At 47.9% G+C, this 23,483-nt stretch overlaps 1 protein-coding gene; it reads left to right on the top strand.

Moving 5' to 3' along the window:
• Positions 1–21,151: 21,151 nt before the first annotated feature.
• GSTUM_00006975001 (uncharacterized protein) lies at positions 21,152–23,394 on the top strand. XM_002839073.2 has 10 exons: positions 21,152–21,413; positions 21,477–21,661; positions 21,738–21,759; positions 21,827–21,866; positions 21,926–22,048; positions 22,109–22,195; positions 22,250–22,549; positions 22,618–22,768; positions 22,827–22,857; positions 22,915–23,394. Exons 1-10 carry the CDS (start codon positions 21,265–21,267, stop codon positions 23,177–23,179), a joined length of 1,353 nt encoding a protein of 450 aa, XP_002839119.1. The 5' UTR covers positions 21,152–21,264; the 3' UTR covers positions 23,180–23,394.
• The last annotated feature ends 89 nt before the right edge of the window (positions 23,395–23,483 follow it).

Genomic DNA, 23,483 nt, shown 5'->3' with positions numbered 1-23,483 from the left:
GGAAGAGAACGAAAGTATTGTACCACACCAGTGCTGTACCCTATTGGCAGACTCGACAACCCCAAAATCCTCCCAGCCAACCAACCAACCGCCGATCCCCCGGACCGGTATTTCGTATAAGTATGGCGAAACACGTGACGGGAGAACTTCACGTTGTTATGCAGCTCGCCTGCGCCAAACCTCGCGAGTGACGTCCTGTGATGACACTTTGGGTGCTGTGGTATGATAATATCATGTTGGGAAATTTTTTTCCTTTCTTTTTTTCCTTGGCCAGTTATAGGCTGGCCGATCCGCCCATGCATGCGGCGTATAAATGGTAAGGGCGAACAGAGCCGGTCAATTTCTACTAATCAGATCTATCCATCATCGTTGTATCCTCTTTCGTTGATATTTTATTACCCTAAGAGGCTGGTTGAAGACAAAAATGTAAGGGTGCGCTGCAGAAAAAAAAGAATAGAAAAAAAACACTCAAGTGAAGGCCTAGAAAAAAAAAAAAAAAAATCTTGAAATTGATGACACGATTTGAACACGATCCCCTGCATTAACCTCCTCCCCAAACTTTTAATGAATCCTTATGATGCGGACCCACGATAAACGTGAGAAATGACGAGGGTATGCATTTGATAGAGTGGAGTGGAGTAATGGGGACGGGGGGTTTTTTTTTCTTCGGGAAAAAACAAACATAATTTAGGTAGGTGCTGTTGCAGATTTTGGGGAATGTTCATCGGAGGTGAGTGTATGCCTTGTGCCTGGCGGTTCGCTCGGTTAAGCATAACTTTTTTTCTAGTCGTGGTACTTCACATTACAAGCACTGCAAGACACGTTATGTACCCCCCCCCACCTCTCAGGCGGGAGGTATGGGTAGGAGGGCAACTTTTGCTGTGAGGTGGGTTTTATATCTACCTGTATGGTGTTGTCGTTCCGATTTTTCTCCAAGCTGATTGCTGTGAACGTGGTGTTGCTTGCTCGTGATTGTAGGATTTTTTCTTCCTTTTCTTCTCTTTCCTCTTTCTTGCAGGGAGGGACCCGGAAGAACATGTGAGAAGAATCATGGAAATTTCTTGGATACGTCGGTCGTTGAAGACGAAAACTGGGGGGTTCAATTGAATTAAGTAGAGTTGAGTTGTTGCCCTAATAATGCACTGTTTTCTGCTCCTCTGGCACCAATTACTTGAGATGGGGTGATTCTAAAGGGCGGAGAAAGGGCTAGGAATAATTGCGATTGGTGGGAATAACAGGGGGATTGTTCTTCTCCAGTATTGCCCTGCGCTCAAGCACAGCGTTAGAGTAAGAGTGTAGTAGAACCAACCTTTCAGGCTCCTCAGCCAACTAACTCTACGAGTGAGTTTCCCCGAGCTATCTGTCTTGCATGAGGATCTACTAACATAGCTTCTGGCGAAGTGCGATATATAACCGGCAACCGAATTTTTTCTAATCCAGATAGCTACTCATTGCTATGAGAGCCATTCACTGATAAGAGGACTTTTTGAAAAAAAGAAATAGGGACGAAACGAAAAAGGAAGCAAAGAGAAGGAAAAAGGGGAGAAAAAAGAAACTCCAATTGTTCCCAGAACATATCCAAGCGCACCTATACACACACACACTACTACACACATCACAAAAAAATCAAGATGTCACTTCTCAACTTCCCTAACGAGCTTCTATTGGAAGTCGCCGAGCACCTCCGCCCCCGAGACCTCAACTCTCTGCTTCGAACCAGCCATTTCCATGCGCAGCTCCTCACCCCCGGAATCCACCGCCTCGCGTTCGAGGAGAAAGACGGCCTAACGGCACTTCAATGGGCGGCGGTCAAGGGCCATGAACCCCTGGCACGGCTGCTGCTACGAAACGGCGTCAACGTCAACATTTCGCGGAATGGGTGGACGGCGCTGCACAGGGCTGTCCGTCATGGCTTTGAGGACATCGTGGCATTGCTACTTGAAGAGGGGGCGGACGCTTCGATAAAGGGGACGGCGGGCATGACTGCGCTGCACTGGGCGGCATTTCTGGGGAATGAGAAGGTGGTGAAGAGGCTATTGGAGACGGGGGTGGGAATTTCTACCGAAGATAATTTTGGAAAGACGGCAGCTTATTACGCCACCTTGAGGGGGCATATCGCCGTGGTGAAGCTTCTGGGCTAGGTGCGGTGATGGAGAGGTGACCTTGATGGGTAGAGGTTATTGCTTGCGTAGCTAGAGTTGCGTTTGGGAATTGGGGTAACCTTGGGCTTGGTGGTGATTATCTGAACCATGGGGAATTGGGGTGGGGGGGGGAGGTACAAGTTGCCCAATATCAAAAAAGAGCTTGTTTTCCAATACTTTCACTCCCTCATACTAGGAAAAATGACCCGAACATCATAATGCCTTAAAGCAACTCGCTTCAGGCCGCCATCTCAGCTCTAGACTTCTCACTTCGGGCATGTATGTACCCGTCAATCACCATCACCAACAAATCACATCGCACTCACCTCCACTACGTCTGCCACAGTGCTGGACTATGCGTGATACTCCCTTAGGGACAGGTCGACCAACCACAGGAGCTGCAGGGAACACAAAAGGTCGCATTCTATGGTTTCCCGGTAACTTCGAGCATGGTTTCTCCTCCTAACTAACCCCCCATTACACTTCGCGCCACCCTCGGCCTGATGGTACTTTTCAAGTAATAGCACAATACAACCTACTGCATCCCAGCTCACCAGATACTCGTGTCAGGGAACTATCACTGCTAGGGCTGCGGCCAGCCCAGTTCCGTAATGGGTAGTAAGGGGAGAAAAAAGTTGGCTCTTCGTCGTGATAACCGGAAGGAAGAAAAAGTCTAAAACTTCCCCCCATCTACAACCGGTCCTTGGTTAGATGTTTTACCCACGTAGCGGCGGGCGGCTACGAGGTAGTTCTCGAGTGATAGTGTGTGATGATCGGTCTTGGATGGGTCAATTTGGCATGGTGCGGCTGTTACATGGGCAACTGCTGTCCCAGAGTCTAGACCCGCAGTCTAGCACCTGTTCGGCGACAAAAGCGTGGACAGCGTCACAAGGATCCCGCGCATTACTTTATCAAAGTTACCAGCTATTGTAGTCAACCATCATACCTAGCGAGGCGATTAATAAAAGCTTGAAACGAATCCGCTAGGCCAACTAGTCTACTCGTCAGTTGGTTCCATTATATCGCAGTGAATGGTTCACGCCCAGACCGGGGTCTAACTTAAGCTGAACCGAGCAATGTTTGCAACGAAGCGCGAGTAGCAACAATAACGCTAAAACCACCGAGTACGAGTAATTAAAAAACGCTCGGGGGAGAAGAAATCTCATGAAACGCAGGATCGGCGCGGCACGTACCGCACTGTTGTTGTTACCGAGCGATCTTTCAAAAGTACCTTACCGTATCTAGCACGTCGCTAGATGAGACCGACGCTTGAAGAAACGTTAAACGTCGGCGAGGCGAAAATAGAAACAAACGCCAAAGCAAAGGGAAAAAAAAAAAAAAGTTCGGTCCAGACCTGGAGATTAGACGATTAATTACGTGGCGAGAGATAGGAGAAGGGGAAGAGATAGAGGGGCTGGTTGAGTTGTTTGGAGGGGATATTCTCGTGAATAAATTGGCGGTGGGAAATAAATGTATCGGGTACTTGGTGTGGAAACAACCACGCGAGGTTCCTGTGCGCGATTGTTGGGTTGGTGTTGTGGTGGAGGGTGGGGGTGGGGGTGGGGGTGGGGGTGGGGTATATATGAAGCAATAGGAGAACACTATTGTCCTTCGGGACATTTGGTCAATTTGAAACGATACAGAGAAGATTAGCATGGCCCCTGCACTAAGGATGACACGCTTCACAAAGATGAGCTAAACAGTTTTTTTTCTTCCTGAAGGTCAGAGGTTCGAGTCGGGGAGCCTGCTGGACTTTTCTTTTATTTTTAACTGCATGTTGTGTTTCCGTGCGCGATTAGGGCTTAGGGTGTGGTTGTGGCATGGTGTGACTTACGGTTGCCGGGGCAACCATAACCATCGTAAGAGACAAGATTTTCTTGAAGTCTGCAAGCGTGTCACTCGCCTTCTCTCGGGCGTTTGTACGATATTAGTAGAGAAATTCCCAAATGAGCTCAGTCTCTGGATCGTCTCGTTTAACGGTCTTCCGCTTAGCCCTTTGCAGCAGCCTTAGTTTTCTTAGCATCCTATCACCTGTAGCTACACTACCATACACATTGGAAATATATTATTAAGAGAGGTAAAGAACGGAGCACGGCTTAATAGTACCCATTTGTGCGCCTTTTAGGCCAGCTTGCCCCCTCGCCGCCCGAATATGCTCAAGCAAGATAAACTGGTGCGATAAGGAAGAGACGTCCGCAGCGGTATTTGAGCAATACAAGTATGATACCGAAAGTTATATTGTGATGCGAACAACCGATACCATACCGCAAATCACGGCTACGTGGTACATCGTGGAATACCGGGAAATGGTATATCTCGAATTGTAAATTACGATGCTGGGGGGAATGGGTTCTTTCAGCCATAGGAAAGATTCCCTTCTATGAGCGGATTACTCTACATGGCTAAATGTGCAGAGATCGGGCGTCGGTCACACAAAGGGCTTAGTTAGGGAAGAGGGGTTTTTGGATTCACGATATCATACCGGCACGATGTTACCTCAACTCGCCTGAAGTTAGGCGAGTGACGGTTTGTGACGGCTTATGAAACGACTGATGGAGGAGTGGTGGTAACTGAGCTAAATTCACCTATGATACTTGGAGATAACGGCGCTCAAGCGTGATCAGGCTAGGGGACAAAATGCGATGGTTGCATGTTTTTATTTTGACTGCCGCTCAAAAGGAGCAGTCTCTTACGAGCATGCTGGGGACCCTACTGAAGCAGCTGGTTTGTGGACTGGAGGAGATATCGCGAGCATACCAAGACTAAAAGAATGCTATTGGTGGGCGGGGACCACAACTTTCGGATATTGTGGATGATGCGGAGTACCTCTTCCAAAAATCCTACGTTTATATTCATCGACGCTGTGGATGAATGCGTGGCAGGGGATAGAGTGAGGCTAATCTATTCACTAAACCAAATTCTCCGGAAGTCTCCAGGCACTCTAATATTCATAGCTGGAAGACCGCATGTTCGACCTGAGATCGGGAGATGTCTTGGAAGAGTAGTGAGTGTGTCCATCAGTCCTAAGAGAGGTGATATTATTGGATACCTTCAAACTAGGCTGCACGAGCACATGATCCCGGATGCGATGGATAGTAGCCTAGAGGCAGATATCCTGAAGAAAATCCCCAATGATTTTTTTTTTTTTTTTTTTTTTTTTTGGAAATGTGAGTATCATAGAAGCGGCGACGCTGGGGAAACTACCTCAAATTATCCACTGACAGATACACATCTAGATTCCTGCTAGTATCTCTGAACGTCGATGCGATCCTGCGGGAAACCACAATCCATCGCAGGCGACAAAAGCTCAACTCAATGACCGATGGCTTGGGGTTGGGGATGCTTATGGTGAAACATTGGATCGGATAAAGAGACAGGGTGGGGAGAAAGCCAGGCTTGGCATGGCGGCATTGATGTGGATCTCTCACTCGGAGCGGCCCTTGAAGGTCAATGAACTATGCCATGCCCTAGTAGTCGAAATAGGGTCGCCACATCTCAACACCGACAATGTTCCTTCAATAGGGACATTGCTAGCCTGTCGCCAAGGTCTTGTTGCCATAGACAAGGAGATTTCCATGGTCCGATCAACCCACTTTGCTCTTCAGGAGCGCCTCCGGGTTCATCTCGAACTTTTTAGTGCAGTTCACTCGACAATGGCGGAAACCTGCTTAAGTTATCTGAATTCCCAGAAGATCAAGTATCTTTCGACCAGTTCGTCTCCCGATCTCCAATGCACACCCTTTCTCGAATATTCTTCTCTATATTGGGGAGTCTACGCAAAAAGGGACCTTTCAGATTGCACGAAATTGCTTGCACTGGAGCTATTTGACGACAACAATAACCACATATCCGCTAAAATGCTCTTGGAGGCACGTTCAGGGTACATATGGGGTGTTTATTTTCATAATATTTCCCTATTTACTGGTCTACACTACCCATCCACATTCAGGATCGCAGAGGTTGTTTCTAGTTTGGCAGATGTGGAAGGTTGTGATATCGGCGGAAAGGACTGTGTGGGTAATACACCTCTCCCGTGGGCTGCCCGGAATGGGCATGTGGGAGTATCATAGTAAAAATACTTCTCGGAAGGAAGGACGTCGACTCGGACAGGCCAGATAACGACGATCGAACGCCCCTCTATCATGCCGCTTGGAATGGGCATGATTGATTGGCGAAAATACTACTCGGACGGGACGATGCCTGCCTGGAAAAACCAGATAACTACAGCCGAACGTCTCTCTATCGTGCTGCTTGGGGTGGGCACGGAGGAATAGTGAAAATACTACTCGAACGGGACGACTACGGCCGGACGCCTCTATCGTGCTGCTTGGAGTGGGAATGAGGGAGTGGTGAAAATACTGCTCGGACGGGGTGATTTTTACCCCGACGAACCGGATCGGGATGGTGTAACAGCACTCTCGTGTGCTGCGTTGAATGGGCACGAGGGAGTAGTAAAACTACTGCTCGGGCTGGGCAATGTCAACCCTGACAAAGCAAATGAGGGCGGCTGAAGCCCACTCTGGCGTGCTGGAGGGAATGGGCATGAGGGTGTGGTGAAAATGCTGCTCGGACGGAACGACGTCAATACCCGCAGGCCAGATATCGACGACCAAACACCATTCCCGATTTCTGCCTTGTATGGGCGTGAGGGAGCGATGGCGCTGCTACGGCACCCAGCATCTGCCACCGCCGCCACGGCTTCTTCCTCTCCACCTCCTTCCAATACTGCTAACCTATGTGCAATTTCTTCAAAGACCCCAACAGCTCCATAAACGTGTCTGTCGTCGCCGTTTCCTCTCCCCTCATCCCCGCCCAGCACCCTCCCATAACTTAAAGCGCCGCCTTCTAGTAATTTCTCTCTCTCCTCTCCCTCCGGAGTAAGCATGCCACAGAAACTTAGCTTAAATTTTTTTTTTTAGTTCAAGAGAACTATATGCGGTGGGGATGCACATGTCTATCACATCCCCTCCAGGTTTTGTTATGTATTCGGGCCAGGATTTTTTTAGTTTCTGTTTATAATCTAGAATTTGGTGTCGGTGGGGAGCTAATTCTAAGATTAACCGGTGTGACTCGAAATTTCCATACATTTGCTTCCTTTGTTATCTTCTAGTCGTAGAACCTCTTCGCGCATTTATTGTTCATTTAATTTTCCCACAATTCCCTTTCCCCCCTTTCCTTCCCCGCAAAGTGTAGATCTCGGGTTTGTTTAGATATAGAGAAAGAAAATATGAAAATTAACGTAGGTGTTTCTGACACTTGTGAAAAAGTGACACGGAATCTAGCTTACATGCCACTGTCCTCCAGTGTGAGCTTGATATAAAGTTGGAATTCTGTCCCACTTTTTGGTCTTGCCCATCGAGGAAAACTAATTTAGTGCGGGGGGGTGGTCCTTTTAACTGAAATTAACTCCAATTACACAAGTACCGGTATTTCACCCCCGCTTGTCAGGTGTGATCGAAGGGCCCACGGCTCTGTGCGGTACCGACTTACGAGCATGTTAGGAGGGGTATTCCACCCTCCCTGAGTCTCCTTTTGCTCATTACAATACCAACACATAATCTCTCCCCCGGCCGTGCAGGGAAAGCCTTTCCATGTCCTGGAACATCCGCGTTGGAACGACGCCTTATGTTACCTTATTATAAACGGTTGATACAGTACCGTTAAGTACAGCTGTAAGGTACTGTATTGCACAATACCGGAAAACGGTATCTCGCACTAAGAGTCTAATGCCAGGTAACGGTGTCTTTTGTCGTGGGGGTTCGTGTTGCGGAAAGAGCTGATACGTAAGAACTCAAATAAACTATCCTTGTGCTAGGACGTTGGACTTCCCTCTATGGGTAAAGTCTGGTATTTTTTTTTTTTTTTTCATTTGTCTCGGAGAGGGGTCTTTTGGTGTGGTTTTCGCCCCTTTTCCAGAGGAGGAAATTTTAGACTACCTAGTACAAGGATCTCTTATTCGAGTTCTTACGGTAGGTTAAGTTTTCTTATAATAGGCGGACTTTAGGCCGCCAACCCGCAGAGATTTGAGGACGGTTAGATAAAAGGCTTAGAGATGGGGCTTTGGTGGAGTGTGGAGGGTATTGTGTACAGGAGAACATTGCTGAGGAAGACACAACGCAAAACTTATCAGATAACGCCATATAAAAAGGTTTATGTGTATTAGCAGAAGGATATAATACATAATATTATCATACCAATAGAGACGACACCCTAAAAGCAGAGCGGTAATGTTGGTCTCGAGCCGGTTTGGGCTAATGTTTTCGTTAATGTAATGCCTGGAACAAAGGCTAGGTCGGAAATTATCTGTGTTGAAGAGAGGATCATGCTGATGATTTAACTTGGTGTGAAGAAGTGGCTTTATTGAGAGTGGCTCTCCGCCCTTTTTGAACGCTGGCCATCATCTCTAGATTACAATTCGCTTTGCAAGAGGTAGCGTTGGTGTTTGTGAGGCTCTGATAGTTTCACGATGAACTCCTCGAAACAATCAACACAAGTTACACAACCTCTAGCAATGAGACTTCGAGTTGGACTTACTCGCCTTCCGCTGAGGAACTTTTGTTTTTGTTCCTGGCACTTGTTGACTTCTAGCTCTTGGTTCAAGTCGGTCATAGCAGGAATCCTCGGGTCTGGGATTTCACCAACCCACATAGAATGTCATTGGTCCCGCACCGCTCTTAGCGGCGGAACTTTAACTATCACCAAGGCAACACTCCCGTAGCTGACATACTATATTATTAAATTTTCAAAGAAATAGAAAAGAGGAAATGAGAATTAAATTGAATTTTTATCACGTTAAATATACGTTAAATATGCTTCCTAGGGTGCCCTTCCCATCCCCCGCGCCCCGAAGCAACCAACACCGTTTCATTTTTTGGTATTCTCTGTCCCCCCCAGACCGCCTTCCGATGCATGTATTTGGACAGTCTTCAGACAGCCTTCAAACCTGCTCGACTAGGCCGAGGTCTGGTTAGTGTGGTGGCCAGTCCATTCCCTCAACGGTATTCCACACACGACACGATCGGACTGTGCAGGTGTATGATAACTGGCACTATCTTCGACGGTCTGAATACCTTAGGATCTCCGCGTTTTTGGTGGGAAGGTAGAAGATATCGGAGGAGGTTCTCATGAACATAATGCTTGGAATCGGAACCGAGTTTGTCTTTTTCATCTCTCCACCGTTCAACATGCCGGCAAAGCGGAATATGTGGTTGGAATCTGAGAACGCAGCCTGGAAGCCAACGGAATAGATTCTTCATCTTGCAGGCAGGCTCTGTCTCTGGTTGTCCTTGGACCTATCGCAGCTAGCCTGTTCCAGCACTCACTTGAAGTTTGACTTCATTGGTATATATTAAATTTCGAAAAGCTTTATCCCTCCACGGCCTCTTGTTCTGCACTACTCCCTCCTCTTTATATTTCCACCCCCCAGCCATGGCTTGCGCTGGGTAGGCGAAACAGAGAGATTGGTTCGGCATAGGTATTTACCAACAGTGGGAGGTTTGAGCTCCAAACAACCTTGCATGATATCAGCTAATGTGGCTCCAGGATGCAAATCTGACCGTAGTGTTTAAACGTCGGATACCTCGCTCGTTTGAAGATAGCTTCTTTCCTAGCCTGGGTGGGGGTTGAATTCACCAGTCTCTCATCAGCACCTGATATCCTGAGTAGAATCTCTTGAGTTACCTGTTTTACTAGCAACCCCAGGATAGCCTCTGCACTCCCCACGACATTGGTTCGCCCCTACTCTCTCTTATTGTTTGTGGCCATTTGCCGTTTGCTAGCTCCTCGAGCACGGAGCGAAATTATTGAACACAATTTGGTAAGCAAAGTGCAATAAGCCTCGAGGGGTTATAGGATATCCTAAGAGGATTCAGGCGACTATGGTAATTATTTCTCCTTCTGAGAGGTAGGTACGATTGCATCATAGGAAGGTGTATATCTCAGGCAAGCAATGTTCACCGATAGGGCTAAGGGTGGCTATGCCGAGAGTGCCATTGAGGCCATTGAGGTCCGGCCTGCTCAATGGTATCATACTATCGTACCAGCTTGGGACCATTGGCAGCTTTTACCATTGAGCACGAATATGTGCCCTATAGAAACATGAGGGCTTCTCCCATTGAATTGGTGCCAACCTCCCGGAGGTGAAACTCTCCTATAAAAGAGATCTCGCCTACTCTCTCCTCCTCTCCTTTTTCAACCACACATCTCTCTTCCCAAAATTCCTCTCAACCACCTCCTTCTTTTATCTCCTCGACTCAAAGCTATCCCCACCCGATAGCCAACAATCATCATCGCCATCACCCCGAAATAACCTCAACTTACTCCAAACCAACACCTTCCACCACTACTATCATCCATTCCACCTCAAGGCTACAGCGATAGCCAAAAACTTATAGGACTTTTTCTAAAAAAAATAAAAAATACACCAAATACCAGTCTCACGAAAAATGGGTTTCGTTGCTAAGGGTCGTGTCGGAAAGACTGCTAAGGGTGGGAAGAAGAACTCCAAGGCCAAGGTCAATGAGTGCATGATGGAGATATTGACCGAATACCATACCAAAATCGGTATTCCCCCTGAGCGTGCCGCGGCCTATGGCGGTTACGATATCTCCTCGGGGATGAGCGACCTCCACTTGGACACTGGCAACGAGAAGGTTTCGGGAGCTGTCACTTGTGACCGCTGCCCGCAGAAATTTCCTTCCACTTTGGTAAGTTGTAAAGTTGCCTAGCGCTGTGCTTTTTAGAGCTAACAAATAAATCGCAGGAGGGGAGAGAGGACCTCACTCGCCATGGATTAGTTGGTCACGATTTGAAGCATATCTGTGAGCTCTTGAAGATCGGGATGCCGGATTTCGAGGCCCAGATGCAAGTTTTCACTCAAGATCAGATGGACGTCTATATCATTTCTCTTCTAAGCACTTATAGTAAGTCGAGATCCCTTCCCCATTCAAGGTAAATGGCTAGAAAGTTACTAACCTATTCTAGGAGCTGTTGCGGTCAAGCGTGGCCTCATGAAGCCCTGCCCTCCCGCCAGGGGAACCCGCGAGGAAGTGAGGAAGGCGCATGCCAAAGGTCTCTGTTATGAGATGATATTTTAATGACCACAACCGACTCCCACAACTTGAAAACTGGTATATCACCGCTACTGAATTTGGGCAGAGGATTTGTTGTTTCTCTGTCTTTTCTTTTGGTGTCTTTGATTTCCTGATTCCTTCTCGCTTTGCGATTTGTTAAACAATGTTTTTTCGAAGTAACACAGTCTGGTAACCCTATAAGGGGCGTGGAGAGGTGCCTTGGAGGTTTAGGGTGGAAATTCTGACCTGCTTGGATAACAAATAACTGAAAACCAAAAACTATCTACCCGTGAGCGGGAGAGAGGGGACTATATCTACAGTGGGACCTTTATGACAAACTATGTAGTTAGTTAATGTAGTTAGTTAACTAGCAAATAAATAAACGAAAATTGAAAAACCATGGTTCTTGTATAATTCTTGCTGTTTGTGTTGGAAGAGCTCCGACACTGATGATACCCTCTCTATATAGTAAACTGAGTGGGGGTCCGTGGCGATCCCGTGTCCGTTCATTCGATACCGAATCCGACGGATCTCTAACCCAGACACCACCACCCAAGCAAAATCGCAGGCCGACCCGCACAGGCAAGAGGCGAAAGGATGATACAATAAACCCCATGTACACGAGTCAAACATAGATGGCCATAAAGTTATGATTTCCAGGCGTTTTGGATGGGGGAAGAGATACAACTTGGGCACTCGACCTCATTCGTATCCTCTACTATGGTACAACAATAATAATACAAGCAGTACTATACAGAATTTTCCTACACTCCGCTAAGTTATCCAGCACCAGTCCCAGCCCAATGCTAAAGAGGCAGTATCGTGGTCTCCACGTTTTGTCGGATAAATCTAATCTAATCAAATAAAAAATAAAAAAAAGTGGTCGGAGTTTCTTGTCATCCGACATCTCCCCATATTCCAGCTACGATGAGAAAATAGCTAAGCAGACATCTAGAATATCGGTAATAATAAAAAATAAAATAAAAGAAAGAAAAAACCCGGCGCAATACCATTACGGAGGACTCTCGAAGAACCAGAAAATTGCGTAGCCTGCCAGCATGCTTTCTTGCGGATAGCTGCCGTCCGACGCGCTGTGTGCGATACCAACCCGCGCCGTCGAAGCGAAAACTTTCTCGACATCATGAGTTTTGTGTGTGGGTCATATATTATCACTCGGTAATGTTTGTTTGCTGGGCGAGTGGTTGGAAATGGTAATGATGAGAATGGGGTTTTTCACAAAGAGGAGCGTGAGAGGAGAGGTATTTTTCGGTCGAGTAATGGAATGAGCGGAGAGTGGGAGTAAAGGTACAGAAGAAGAAAAATACATATCATAGGAGGAAAATCCCTCTTGTAGGAATTGCGAGCTGACATGCACCCACTCGTGTCGGGTATCTCCAACAGCGGACGGGAAGTCTACGTAGTGAGCGAATACGATACGGTGACTTTGGCGTGAACTCGCCGGGTGCCGTTAGCCGGGGTGGGATAAAAAATGCTTTGAATCTTAATAGAGATAAAACCACATTCGAGCCGGATTTAACCCACGGTATTGCAGATGCGATGCTGGCAATCTGTGAGTTCAACTTTGTCTCCTTCTCGTGGAGTTACCCTGCGCGTGATCGATCCCCTCCTGACCCCCCCCCTCGTGTCGCCAAGACCTCATCTCCAAGTCCCTAATCTAACCATCCTCAAATCACTGCTGGCTGGCGATCCGAAATCCGCTTGTTATAGGACTCCTACGGCAAAAGGCGCCGTTACCCGGCATTGGATTCTATAGTGCGGGGTATCGTTTTCTGGTATTGTACCTCACGGCTATAGTGTATAGTACTGTAAAAATTGTTGCAAATATCGTAACGCACTGCACCTGTCGAATGGTAATGTCTTAGGATGTTGGTAGGTCTTTCCCTACCTGGTTTAGGAGAGTGTACAGATTTGTGACTCCCGATCTAAGCGGCGGAATTCCCTGAGAAGGAAGAGGAATTGTGGTGGGCAAAAGGAGGTTAAGGAAGGATGGATATATCACTCCTAGCCCATTAGCAAGTCTGTGTTGCACAGCACTGTGGGCCGCTTGATCGGTATTGGTGCTCTTAGGATGGGAGTTAATTTCAGTTGAAAGACTCTTGACTATATTTATTAATCATCCTTGATGGGTAAAATGATATTAAACAATGTAGGCAGCTACCCAACCTCACCTCCGAACTCACACCTAGACCGTCGTGTCACAAAAGCGTGATCTTCCTCAAACCGTGTCCATAGTGGAAAGAGGCCACCATCAAACCTTAGTTAACAGCTGGCCACTATGTCGCTTTTCGCGAGTGACGGAAATACTTGCTACTTCAAAATTTTCTCTCTATATCTAAAGAATCCGTAGGTCCATACTTTAGAGGGGGGAAAGGGGGGAAAGGGATTGCAGAAAAATTAAACGAGAATTGAATGTGCAGGGAGGATCCCCAAGCAGAAACAACAAAAAGAGCAACTATGATGGAAATTTGAAGCCACATCGGCTTACTGGTATCTTATTCCAGCAAAAACAGCCCCCTACCAGTGCTAAACTCTAAATTATAAACAGAAAGTGACAAATCCTAGCTCAACTGCATGAGAAAATCCGGATAGAGGTTTGGGCGGGTATGTGATTGATATGTGCATTCTCATCACATATAATTGCCCTCAACCAAAAGAAGATATTTAAGCTGAGTTTCTGTGGCACAATTACTCAGGAAGGAAAGAAGAGATGGCAATTGCCACGAGGCGGTGTTTTAAGAGGCTAGGTAAGGATGAGAGGAGGGAGTGGATAGCGGTGAAAGACATGTTTGTGGGTCTATTGTGGCCCTTGCATAAATGGCAGGTACTGTAGTTTATCTGCCCCCGGAGGCAGTAAGGGGATGATGCCTCCTCCGCCCTAGGTCGTGCTGGGGGTGGCAGATCTTGGGGGGTCTAGTAGCGCTACCACTCCTGTGCGGCCCATGATAGCAGCGTACCCGAGTGGCGTTCGGCCGCAGTTATCAGGTTTATTGGGGATGACATCGTCCCGCCCGAGCAGTATTTTCACTACTTCCTCGTGCCCACCCCAAGCAGCCCACAAGAGTGGTGTTTGACCGCTGTTATCTGGTTTGTCGGGGTCGACATCGTCCCGTGCGAGCAGCATTTTCACCACTCTCTCATGCCCATTCCAAGCAGCCGATAGGAGCGGTGTTTGGCCACTGTTATCTGGTTTGTCTGGGTTGACGTCGTCCCGTTCAAGCAGTATTTTCACCACTTCCTCGTTACCACTCTCAGCAGCACACCAGAGTGGTGTCTGGCCGTAGTTATCTGGTTTGTCAGGGTTGACTTCGTCCCGCCCGAGTAGCATTTTCACAACTCCTTCGTGCCCAAGCCAAGCAGCGAGCGAGAGTGGTGTTTCTCCATGGATATTTTGTTTGTCGGGGCTGACGTCATCCCGCCCGAGTAGTATTTTCACCACTCCTTCGTGCCCGTTCCAAACAGCACGACAGAGCGGCGTCAGGAAATCGCTGCCTAGACTGTCCGGGCTGACATCGTCCCGCCCAAGTAATATTTTCACCACTCCCTCCTGCCCATTAAAAGCAGCATGATAGAGCGGTGTTAGGCCGTAGTGATCAGGTTCGTCAGGGTTAACGTCGTCCCGTTTGAGCAGCATCTTCACCACTCCCTCGTGCCCATTCCAAGCAGCATGAAAGAGCGGCGTTCGGCCGTCTTTATCCGATCTGTCCTGATTGACACCGTCCCGTCCGAGCAGCATTTTCACCACCCCTTCGTGCCCATTCCAAGCAGCGCGACAGAGCGGCGTCCGGCAGTCGTTATCGGGTTTGTCCGGGTTAACATCGCCACGCCCAAGTAGTATTTTCACCACTCCCTCGTGCCCATTCCAAGCAGCATGATGGAGCGGCGTTCTGTTGTATTTATCAGGTTTGTCGGGGTTGATGTTGTCCTGTTCGAGCAGTATTTTCACCACTCCCTCGTGCCCATTCCGAGCAGCATGATAGAGCGGCGTTCGACCATCTTTATCCGGTCCGTCCTGGCCGACATCGTCCCGTCCGAGCAATATTTTCACCACTCCTTCGTGCCCACTCCAAGCAGCATGATAGAGCGGCGTCCGGCCGTAGTTATCAGGTTTGTTGGGGTTGACGTCGTCCCGTTCGAGCAGTATTTTTACCACTCTCTCGCGCCCACTCCAAGCAGCATGATAGAGAGGTGTTCGACCGTAGTTGTCCGGGCTGTCCGGGTCGACGTTATCCCTACCCAGAAGTGTTTTTACCACTCCCACGTGCCCATTCCGAGCAGCCCACACAAGAGGTGTATTGCCTACACAATCTTTTCCGTTGACCTCGCAACCTTCCACATCCACCAAAATAGAAACAATCTCTGCAATCCCGAAGAAGGATGCGTAGTGTAGACCACTAAATAGGGAAATATCATCGGAATCAACACCCCACATGTACCACGAATGTGCTTTTAGGATGGTTTTAGTGGATATGTGGTTATTGCAGTCACCCAATAGCTCCAACGCAAGCAATTTTGCGCAGTCTGAAAGGTCCCTTTTTGCGTGGACTCCCCAATATAGAGAAGAATACTCGAGAAAAGGTGTATATTGGAGATCGGGGGACGAACTGGTCGAAAGACTTTTGACCTGCTGGGAATTCAGATAACTTAGGCAGGTCTCTGCCATTGTCGAGTGAGCTGCGCCAAAAAGTTCGGGATGTGCCCGGAGGTACTCCTGAAGGGTAAAGTGGATTAATCGGACAGTGGAAGTCTCCTTGTCTATGGCAACAAGTCCTTGGCAACAGGCTAGAAATGTCCCAATTGAAGGAACATTGTCGCTATCGAGATGTGGTGACCCTATTTCGACCCCTAGGGCGTGACACAGTTCATTGACTTTCAAGGGCCGCTCCGAGTGAGAGATCCACATCAATGCCGCCATGCCAAGCCTGGCTTTCTCCCCACCCTGTCTCTTTATCCGATCCAATGTTGCACCATAAGCATCCCCCAGCCCCAAGCCATCGGTCATTGAGTTGAGCCTTTTTCGCCTGCGATGGATTGTGGTTTCCTGCAATATCGCATCGATATTCAGCGATACTAGCAGGAATCTAGATGTGTATCTGTCAGCGGGTGACTTGAGGTAGCTTTCCCAGTGTCATTGCTTCTACCTACATATCAGAAATATCATCAGGAATTTTCTTCAGGATGTCTGCCTCCAGGCTACTATCCATCGCATCCTGGGTTGTGTCTTCGTGCAGCCTGGTATGAAGATATCTAACAATATCACCCCTCTTGGGACTGATGGACACACTCACTACTCTTCCAAGACATCTCCCGATCTCAGGCTGAACGTGCGGCCTTCCAGTCACGAATATCCGAGCACCTGGAGACTTCTGGATTACCTGATTTAGAGAATCTAGAATCTTGACTCGATACCCTGGCGCACACTCATCTAGAGCGTCGACGCATATGAATGTGCGCTTTATGGAAGAGGTACTTTGCATCATCTTCACAATATCCAAAAGCTGCGGTCCCCGCCCACCAATGGCATTCTTTTGGTCTTGGTATACTCGCCATATTTCCTCCGGGGTCTCCTCCAGTCCACAGACTAGTTGCTTTAGCAGGGCGCCAAGCACGCTTGTAAGTGACTGCTCCTTTTGGGCGGCGAAGTCGAAATAAAAACATGCAACGGTCGCATTTTGTCCCCTAGCCCGATCACACAAGGTGTCTACCACCAGCGAGCTAACATCACGACTTGTCAGCCTTGCCCTTTTTCTTCTACCCCTTGAGGTTCGTCCTTGTTACCAAATATACGTCTTGCCAACTCCTGGGTCTCCATAGCAGAACAAAACTGCGTTGTCGGATTCACCTCCCTCGCCATCAGCATACCAGCTCCTAAATTCCTCAGTTTTTAAGAGCCATTCCCCCACACTTTCGACTCGCCGGCCTTGGATATCCTGGTGCCGTAACCTGGGATCTAGCGGCGATAACCAGGTCCTGATTTGAGAACGGTCATCGGCAACAGTGCAGTTGTTCCACACGTTAACGGCCGTGTTCACAGAGTTGATGTTATTACTGAATAACTGGGACATTTTCAGTTTTTTGCTGCTGCTTAGGATATCGTACTCGAGTACCGGTATGATAGGTGATGGATGATGGATTCAGCCGACTGGAGCGCTAGAATTCCTGGGGGCTGAAAAAAAAGCGGGGTATTTTGTGGAACCTCATGGATGCCTAAGGGCCGCCCGATCAATCTCTCCAAATCTGCGCCAACAAATCCCTGCCTGCGCCTGCCACACCGGCAGCAAGAATTGCCACTCCTCTCTAAGTGCCATTCCATAGAACGGCACAAATCTTGCACTGCGGTGACCAGACACTCTAGACCACAATCTATGAAATCAGCTAGCTCTACTGTATATATACCAGTACAGCAGTGCGCCAAACCCTATGAATGAATCAAGTGAAAAACTTATCATATCATACATATCACTTAACTTAAGGCATCACAGTAGGGTTCTTGGTGATTTTGGTACAGGTCAGAAAACTCCTCCTGAAACCTCACACAAGGTTCTCTGAAGATAGGGGACGTGGTTTTCGATATTCGTCGAGACCAGCGAGTACTTGTACAGCGCAGCACAGTACCAGCCGCGACAGATCGGGGCATCCGCAAGAATCTACCCCATATATTTCCAATGACCGAGGAGTAAGTTCGTCAGAAGTAAGTACCATTCAGTTGCTAACCTAAGCAGTAATTCAAATAGCCATTGAATACGCCCATGAACAGCGTTCTATCAGAACCTATGGTAATTCAGGGCCCAAGATTTACCACTAAACAAACCAAACGAGACAGTGGAGTGAACCTCTGGTGAGCAACTTTGAAAGAAATTATCATCTCGACGTCACTTATATACTGTACCTCAAAACACAAACAAAACTATGATTAGTACAGTACAGTAAATGCAAAAAAAGGCCCATATCTGTCCATAGGCACTGCTAAACTTGACTGCTAGGTCCCCAAGTAGGTATCCCTGCTATCACCACACTTGTTTTATACTAACGTCACAGCACGTCACTCGTCTATGTTTAGGGCCCAAAGGGTAAGTTTACATGGCGCGCGATACGCAATATGATACAGTATTACTAGGATAGAGATCCGGGGCCATTGCACGACGTTCAAGTACTGCTATGGCCACTTCGTTTGGGTTTATGGAGTGTTCGTTGGGTCTGGGATTTCCTTATATACATGTTTGTCCGGTCTGCCACTACTTTTGATCGGCTAATCATTTGCATGTCATTTCACCAAGCTTCAGCAACTGAGTATTTTACTATTCATTGTCTTTAGCGAGCGTCTACTACTCTTTCTTTGGGATGGAATTGTGTACCTCAGTACCTTAACTCTCCGATTAAACCGAAGCTTCCCCCGGTTCCCCTCTCTCAACCGCGCGAATTTCATCTTTAGTGCATCCCATAAAGGCCCAGAAAGCTCTATTCACATTGGGGGCGGGCCCTGTCGCAGTACCTGTCCCTTGCAGATACTCAGCGTTGTACCCGGAATCCTCGAACGCATTGATGAACTCCGTAAAAAGAGCATAGAACTTTTTACTGCCAACTTGGGTTGTGCTTGCTTTGACCCCAGCATGAATGCTTAGCAAAGTAAGGGTTTCTTCGTGGGCTGTACACATGTTAGCACTTATATGTAATCAAGTAAAGTTCCTAGGCAAAAATGTTCGTGAATTTGCTTGGTCAGATATCCCATTTTCGTGAACACCTTTGCTTAGAAACTGTAATTTTAAAAAGAACTTGAAAGGATTACTTACTGATTGACCAAATGACATGTGGGACGTAGCCATATAATTGTTTGAAAATGACAACGTCGGTTCTCCCACCTCCATTCCGATACAACTCCGCGTCCATTGCTGCATCTCCACCGTATGCTGCGGGGCTTCCCTGGGTGATTTTCTGCTTTTGGTGGGGGGTGATTTCCGGATTGCACTTGTCACGATAGTATGAGTCGATGAACCGGTTACGGATTTCTCGATAGGAGCATAACGACAATGAAAGATTGTGCATCTTTTTTTCAAGTGATGAAATTCTAGCACCCTGAACGGCGTTAAGAGCGACCAGCTCGGCGTTAAGAGCGTCCTGCTGGACGAACTTTTGTTTCATGACCTGTATCTCCCGGGGGAGAGCAGCAAGAGAGAGGCTGCGTTGGTTTCCAACCACTGGGTTTGAATTGTGTTCGACTGATATTTCATCGCCTTCCAACACAACATTAATCGCTTTTTTCGCGTTGGAAATCATGACAGCATCTTCGGCTATTTCTGTGGTTGTGACAATGACGGCTTTGCATTCGTCACCGTTGTCGTCCCACATACTGATGGGCGTTGGCGGTGCTTCCTGCTCTCCGCTTGGCCCACCCACATGCCTTCTCATGTAGTCCTGAAGACTCTCTATCATCACTCCCTTCATGCCCGTCAGTATCCCCCTTTCAACACACAACAATTTGAGTTCTGCAGCTTTCAGCTGATCAAGACTCATCTCTTCCAACGGCATACCGGCAGGTGCTCTTTTCGGCGGCATAGTGGTGTTTTTTCTTTCCTGTGGTGGTGGGTTGCTTTGATCGGAGGGTTTAGTGAGGGAGGTGGAGGTTTGCGAGTCGGAGGGTTGGGCCTGGTTTATACACGTTGCCACAAGCTAGGTCTTGGCGCGTTGCCCCTACCTGCTACCAAGATCACCAAGATAGAAGTCCACCGCTCCCCAACGTTCACCTGGTGTACTCGAGTACTACCAACCACATCATACAAGTATCACTAGCCACCCCTCTACCACACGGTAGAGTGTATTATTATCGTTGGATCTGGGCATTTTAGGTGTAGCATGTGGGCGTTAGAAAGGAAGTTAGGGAAGATTCTAAGATATTCTTAAATAGGTTAGGAAAATTTATTAAAAATCTTAAAAATAGGTTAACGTAGTGGTTGTGATGTTAAACACAGCTGAGGTGGATAAGATCACTGTTTATCAGATGATTAGATCCTTCATTTTGATTATCTGAGATATCACTCCTCGGCGCAACTGCTCAGCACATATATGATGATGATGATAACTTGCCATAAGCTTACTAGATGCTGCTAGTCTGGCTGGCATATGAAAAAACACTTTAGACCTCAATGGAGCCGTAAGAGGGGGAGAGTGTGTTTACACCCAGAATTCATGGTAGGCGGAGAAAACCCAATCCAAGTTTCTAAATACAGTATTAACCCACGGAATTGCGGACGAGAACATCGTGGATCCAACTTGGCCCCCCTCAGAAACGTCTCCCTATGCGTAACGCTCCCCACGTGCTACCAGAGCCCCATCTTTGGGTCATTTGTTCAACCATCCTTTGATCTGCGGGCTTGCCATCCGAAATCCGCTTTTTGTAAGGAGACTTAAGCTATCAGCACTTTTTGCGACACGAACTCCCATGGCAAAAGACACCATTACCCGGCATCAAATCCCATACTCTTGCCCCAGGTTGTGGCGGCCAGCCACAACCGTGGCACGAGTAGTGCGAGATAATTTTTCCGGTATCGTGCCTTACAGCCGAACACTCGAGCACCATAACTATTTCTTTCCAGCATTCACGGCCGGGGATACCAGGACGTGAGAGAGCCAGTGCTAAATTCCGTTGGGCTGATTTCTATGAAAAAACAAAGCCAGCTCTCGCACTCCCCTAAACTTATCTTCTAATCTGGGCTATTCCCCTACAACTATCCAAGGCTCGACGTCTAACTGCGTCCCGGGGCTATCGTAGTTACAAACCCTAACTAGTTTAAAGGTTACCATGCCAAGCCAGATGCGGCTCTCCGGGGCGGGCCGGAATAAATGTTGGGGTAACGCCGGCGATAACCGAACCCTAGACATTCGGTTCACGCCTTCCCGGGTCCTCCACTTGCATCTAACAATTCCGAAATCTAGCCCATTTGTTCATAACTTCACCGCATGATACTCTCTTACTCTCCGCCTCCCTCCCTCCTCTCTGCAATCCAACAAAGCCCTTTGGAGACAAACATACAACTGTGATGGTATTACTGGCCTCTTCAAGAGCATCAGCATGGGCAAGGGTTTCCAGGATTCGATTACCACCTCCTCCGAACACCGCCAGACATTTTGCATCCTCGGTAATCGCTCGACAAAATGCCCCGATGAAGCAGCCCCCGCATTCAAATAGGTTTGTTCATACCCGTTATTCCGAGGGAGAGCTGGGGGAAATGATGGGTTAATGTTGGGGTAGTGTACTGTTCCCTGGAGCGGTGAATTCAAAGTTCACCAATGAACTCAAGTTCCAAAGGCCACAGGACCTCCCGGCTATCCCGACTTATAGGTTGATTGATACTCATGGACAGGTTGTGGATAAATCGAGGGAGCCGGACGTTGGTCAGGAGTTGGCGTTAAAGATGTATAAGGATATGGTTACCAGTAGGCTCCCTCTAGTTTCGGTAGGATGGATTGGGTTGGGTTAGGGAGCAGGTGTTAACTGTGGTGGGGGGTGTAGCTAGCATTATGGATTTGCTTATGTTAGTTTCGGATTTGAGATTACGGGCGTCGGGCGTACCGTACCGGAGTGCTGACGAGAATGGTTAGGTACGAATCCCAACGCCAGGGGCGGATAAGTTTTTACATGGTATGGAAATCTACCTCTTTCACTCGAGCAGAGTGGGAAATGCTAAGGTGTGTCGGTAGGTCTCTGCCGGCGAAGAAGGAATCGCTGTTGGATCTGCCGCGGCTTTAGCTCCCGACGATGTCATATTCTCCCAATACAGAGAGCAAGGAGTGATGATGTACCGTGGGTTTACGCTCGACGAGGTAGATTCCTTGACTTAAAAGAGTTCAATTTGAGGCACTTTTAGTTCTAATTGGTCATAGTTCATGAACCAACTATTCGCAAACAAATTTGACTACGGAAAGGGCAGGAACATGCCCATTCACTACATGAGTGAGAGATTGCACATGGTATAACCTCCCTATACTATTAAATCGTTCTAGTTATCAACGTTACTACTACAGCACCCAATCTCCTCTCCTCTCGCTACCCAGATTCCTCACTCTGTAGGTGCAGCGTATGCCCTAAAGCTCGACCAATCTTCTCGCATCGTCGTTTGCTTCTTCGGGGAGGGTGCCGCTTCAGAAGGTGACTTCCATGCAGCGTTGAACATTGCCGCCACACGCTCCTGCCCGGTAGTATTTATCTGCCGGAACAATGGATTTGCAATCAGTACCCCAACTCTCGAACAGTACAAGGGTGACGGCATTGCTAGTAGGGGCGTTGGGTACGGGATTGACACTGCCCGAGTGGATGGAAACGATGTGAGTGTAATCTTTGGGGGGTGGGGGTTTGCTACCTAAATAGACGGGCTAACGAGAAGGTGCGGTAGATCATGGCAGTCCGAGAAGTCACAATGAGAGCCAGGGATATAGCCCTCAAGGAACAGAAGCCAGTACTTATCGAGGCCATGTCTTATCGTGTTTCGCACCATTCCACTAGTGATGATTCGTTCGCGTATAGAGCTAAGATTGAAGTTGAAGGTATCTCTTTCTTGACCCCTAACCCACAATTCGAACCCCGCTGATCCAATATAAACAGACTGGAAACGCCGTGACAACCCCATCACTAGGTATTCCGTTATTCCTCCTCTTCTCTTCCATTATTCAGGCTGACAAACCCTCCATAGAATGCGCAAATGGCTGGAATCCAAATCCTGGTGGTCCAGCGAGCAAGACCAAGAACTCCGCACCCAAGTCCGCAAGGACATCCTAAAAGCCTTCGCCCGTGCCGAAAAGGAGAAGAAGCCAGCGCTCGAGAACCTCTTCCTGGACGTCTTCAAGATCCCCAGCCGTGATCTAGAGGAGCAGATGACGGAGCTCAGGAGGGTTATCGAGGAGTATCCGGATGAGTATGATCTTGAAGCGTTTGATCGGGGGAAGGAGGGTCTGTAGGAGGTTTCGATAGGCAGAAGCTTGATTTTTATATACCATTATCTCCTTCTTTGGTTGGGCTGTGACCTTTTCCTTTTCTTTTTCTCTTGCACGGAAGTCTTTTTTTCCCTCCTTTTCCTCCTTTTTCATGTTTTTTTCATGTTTCGCACCTGTTTGGCATTGGGCGGGGTGTTTTTGGTTTCGTAACGTGCAATACAGTTATTTACGCAAATACATTCGATTCCGTGAATGTGTGCTGCAGGTCGTCTAGTCCCCCGGGCGAGATCAAAACCCATCCCCCCGTGGTGGAGCAGAATATGTCAGG

Source organism: Tuber melanosporum (assembly GCF_000151645.1).
Source record: "Tuber melanosporum whole genome shotgun sequence assembly, scaffold_30, strain Mel28".
Taxonomy (NCBI): Eukaryota; Fungi; Ascomycota; class Pezizomycetes; order Pezizales; family Tuberaceae; genus Tuber; species Tuber melanosporum.
This window is presented reverse-complemented; position numbering and strand designations above follow the sequence as displayed.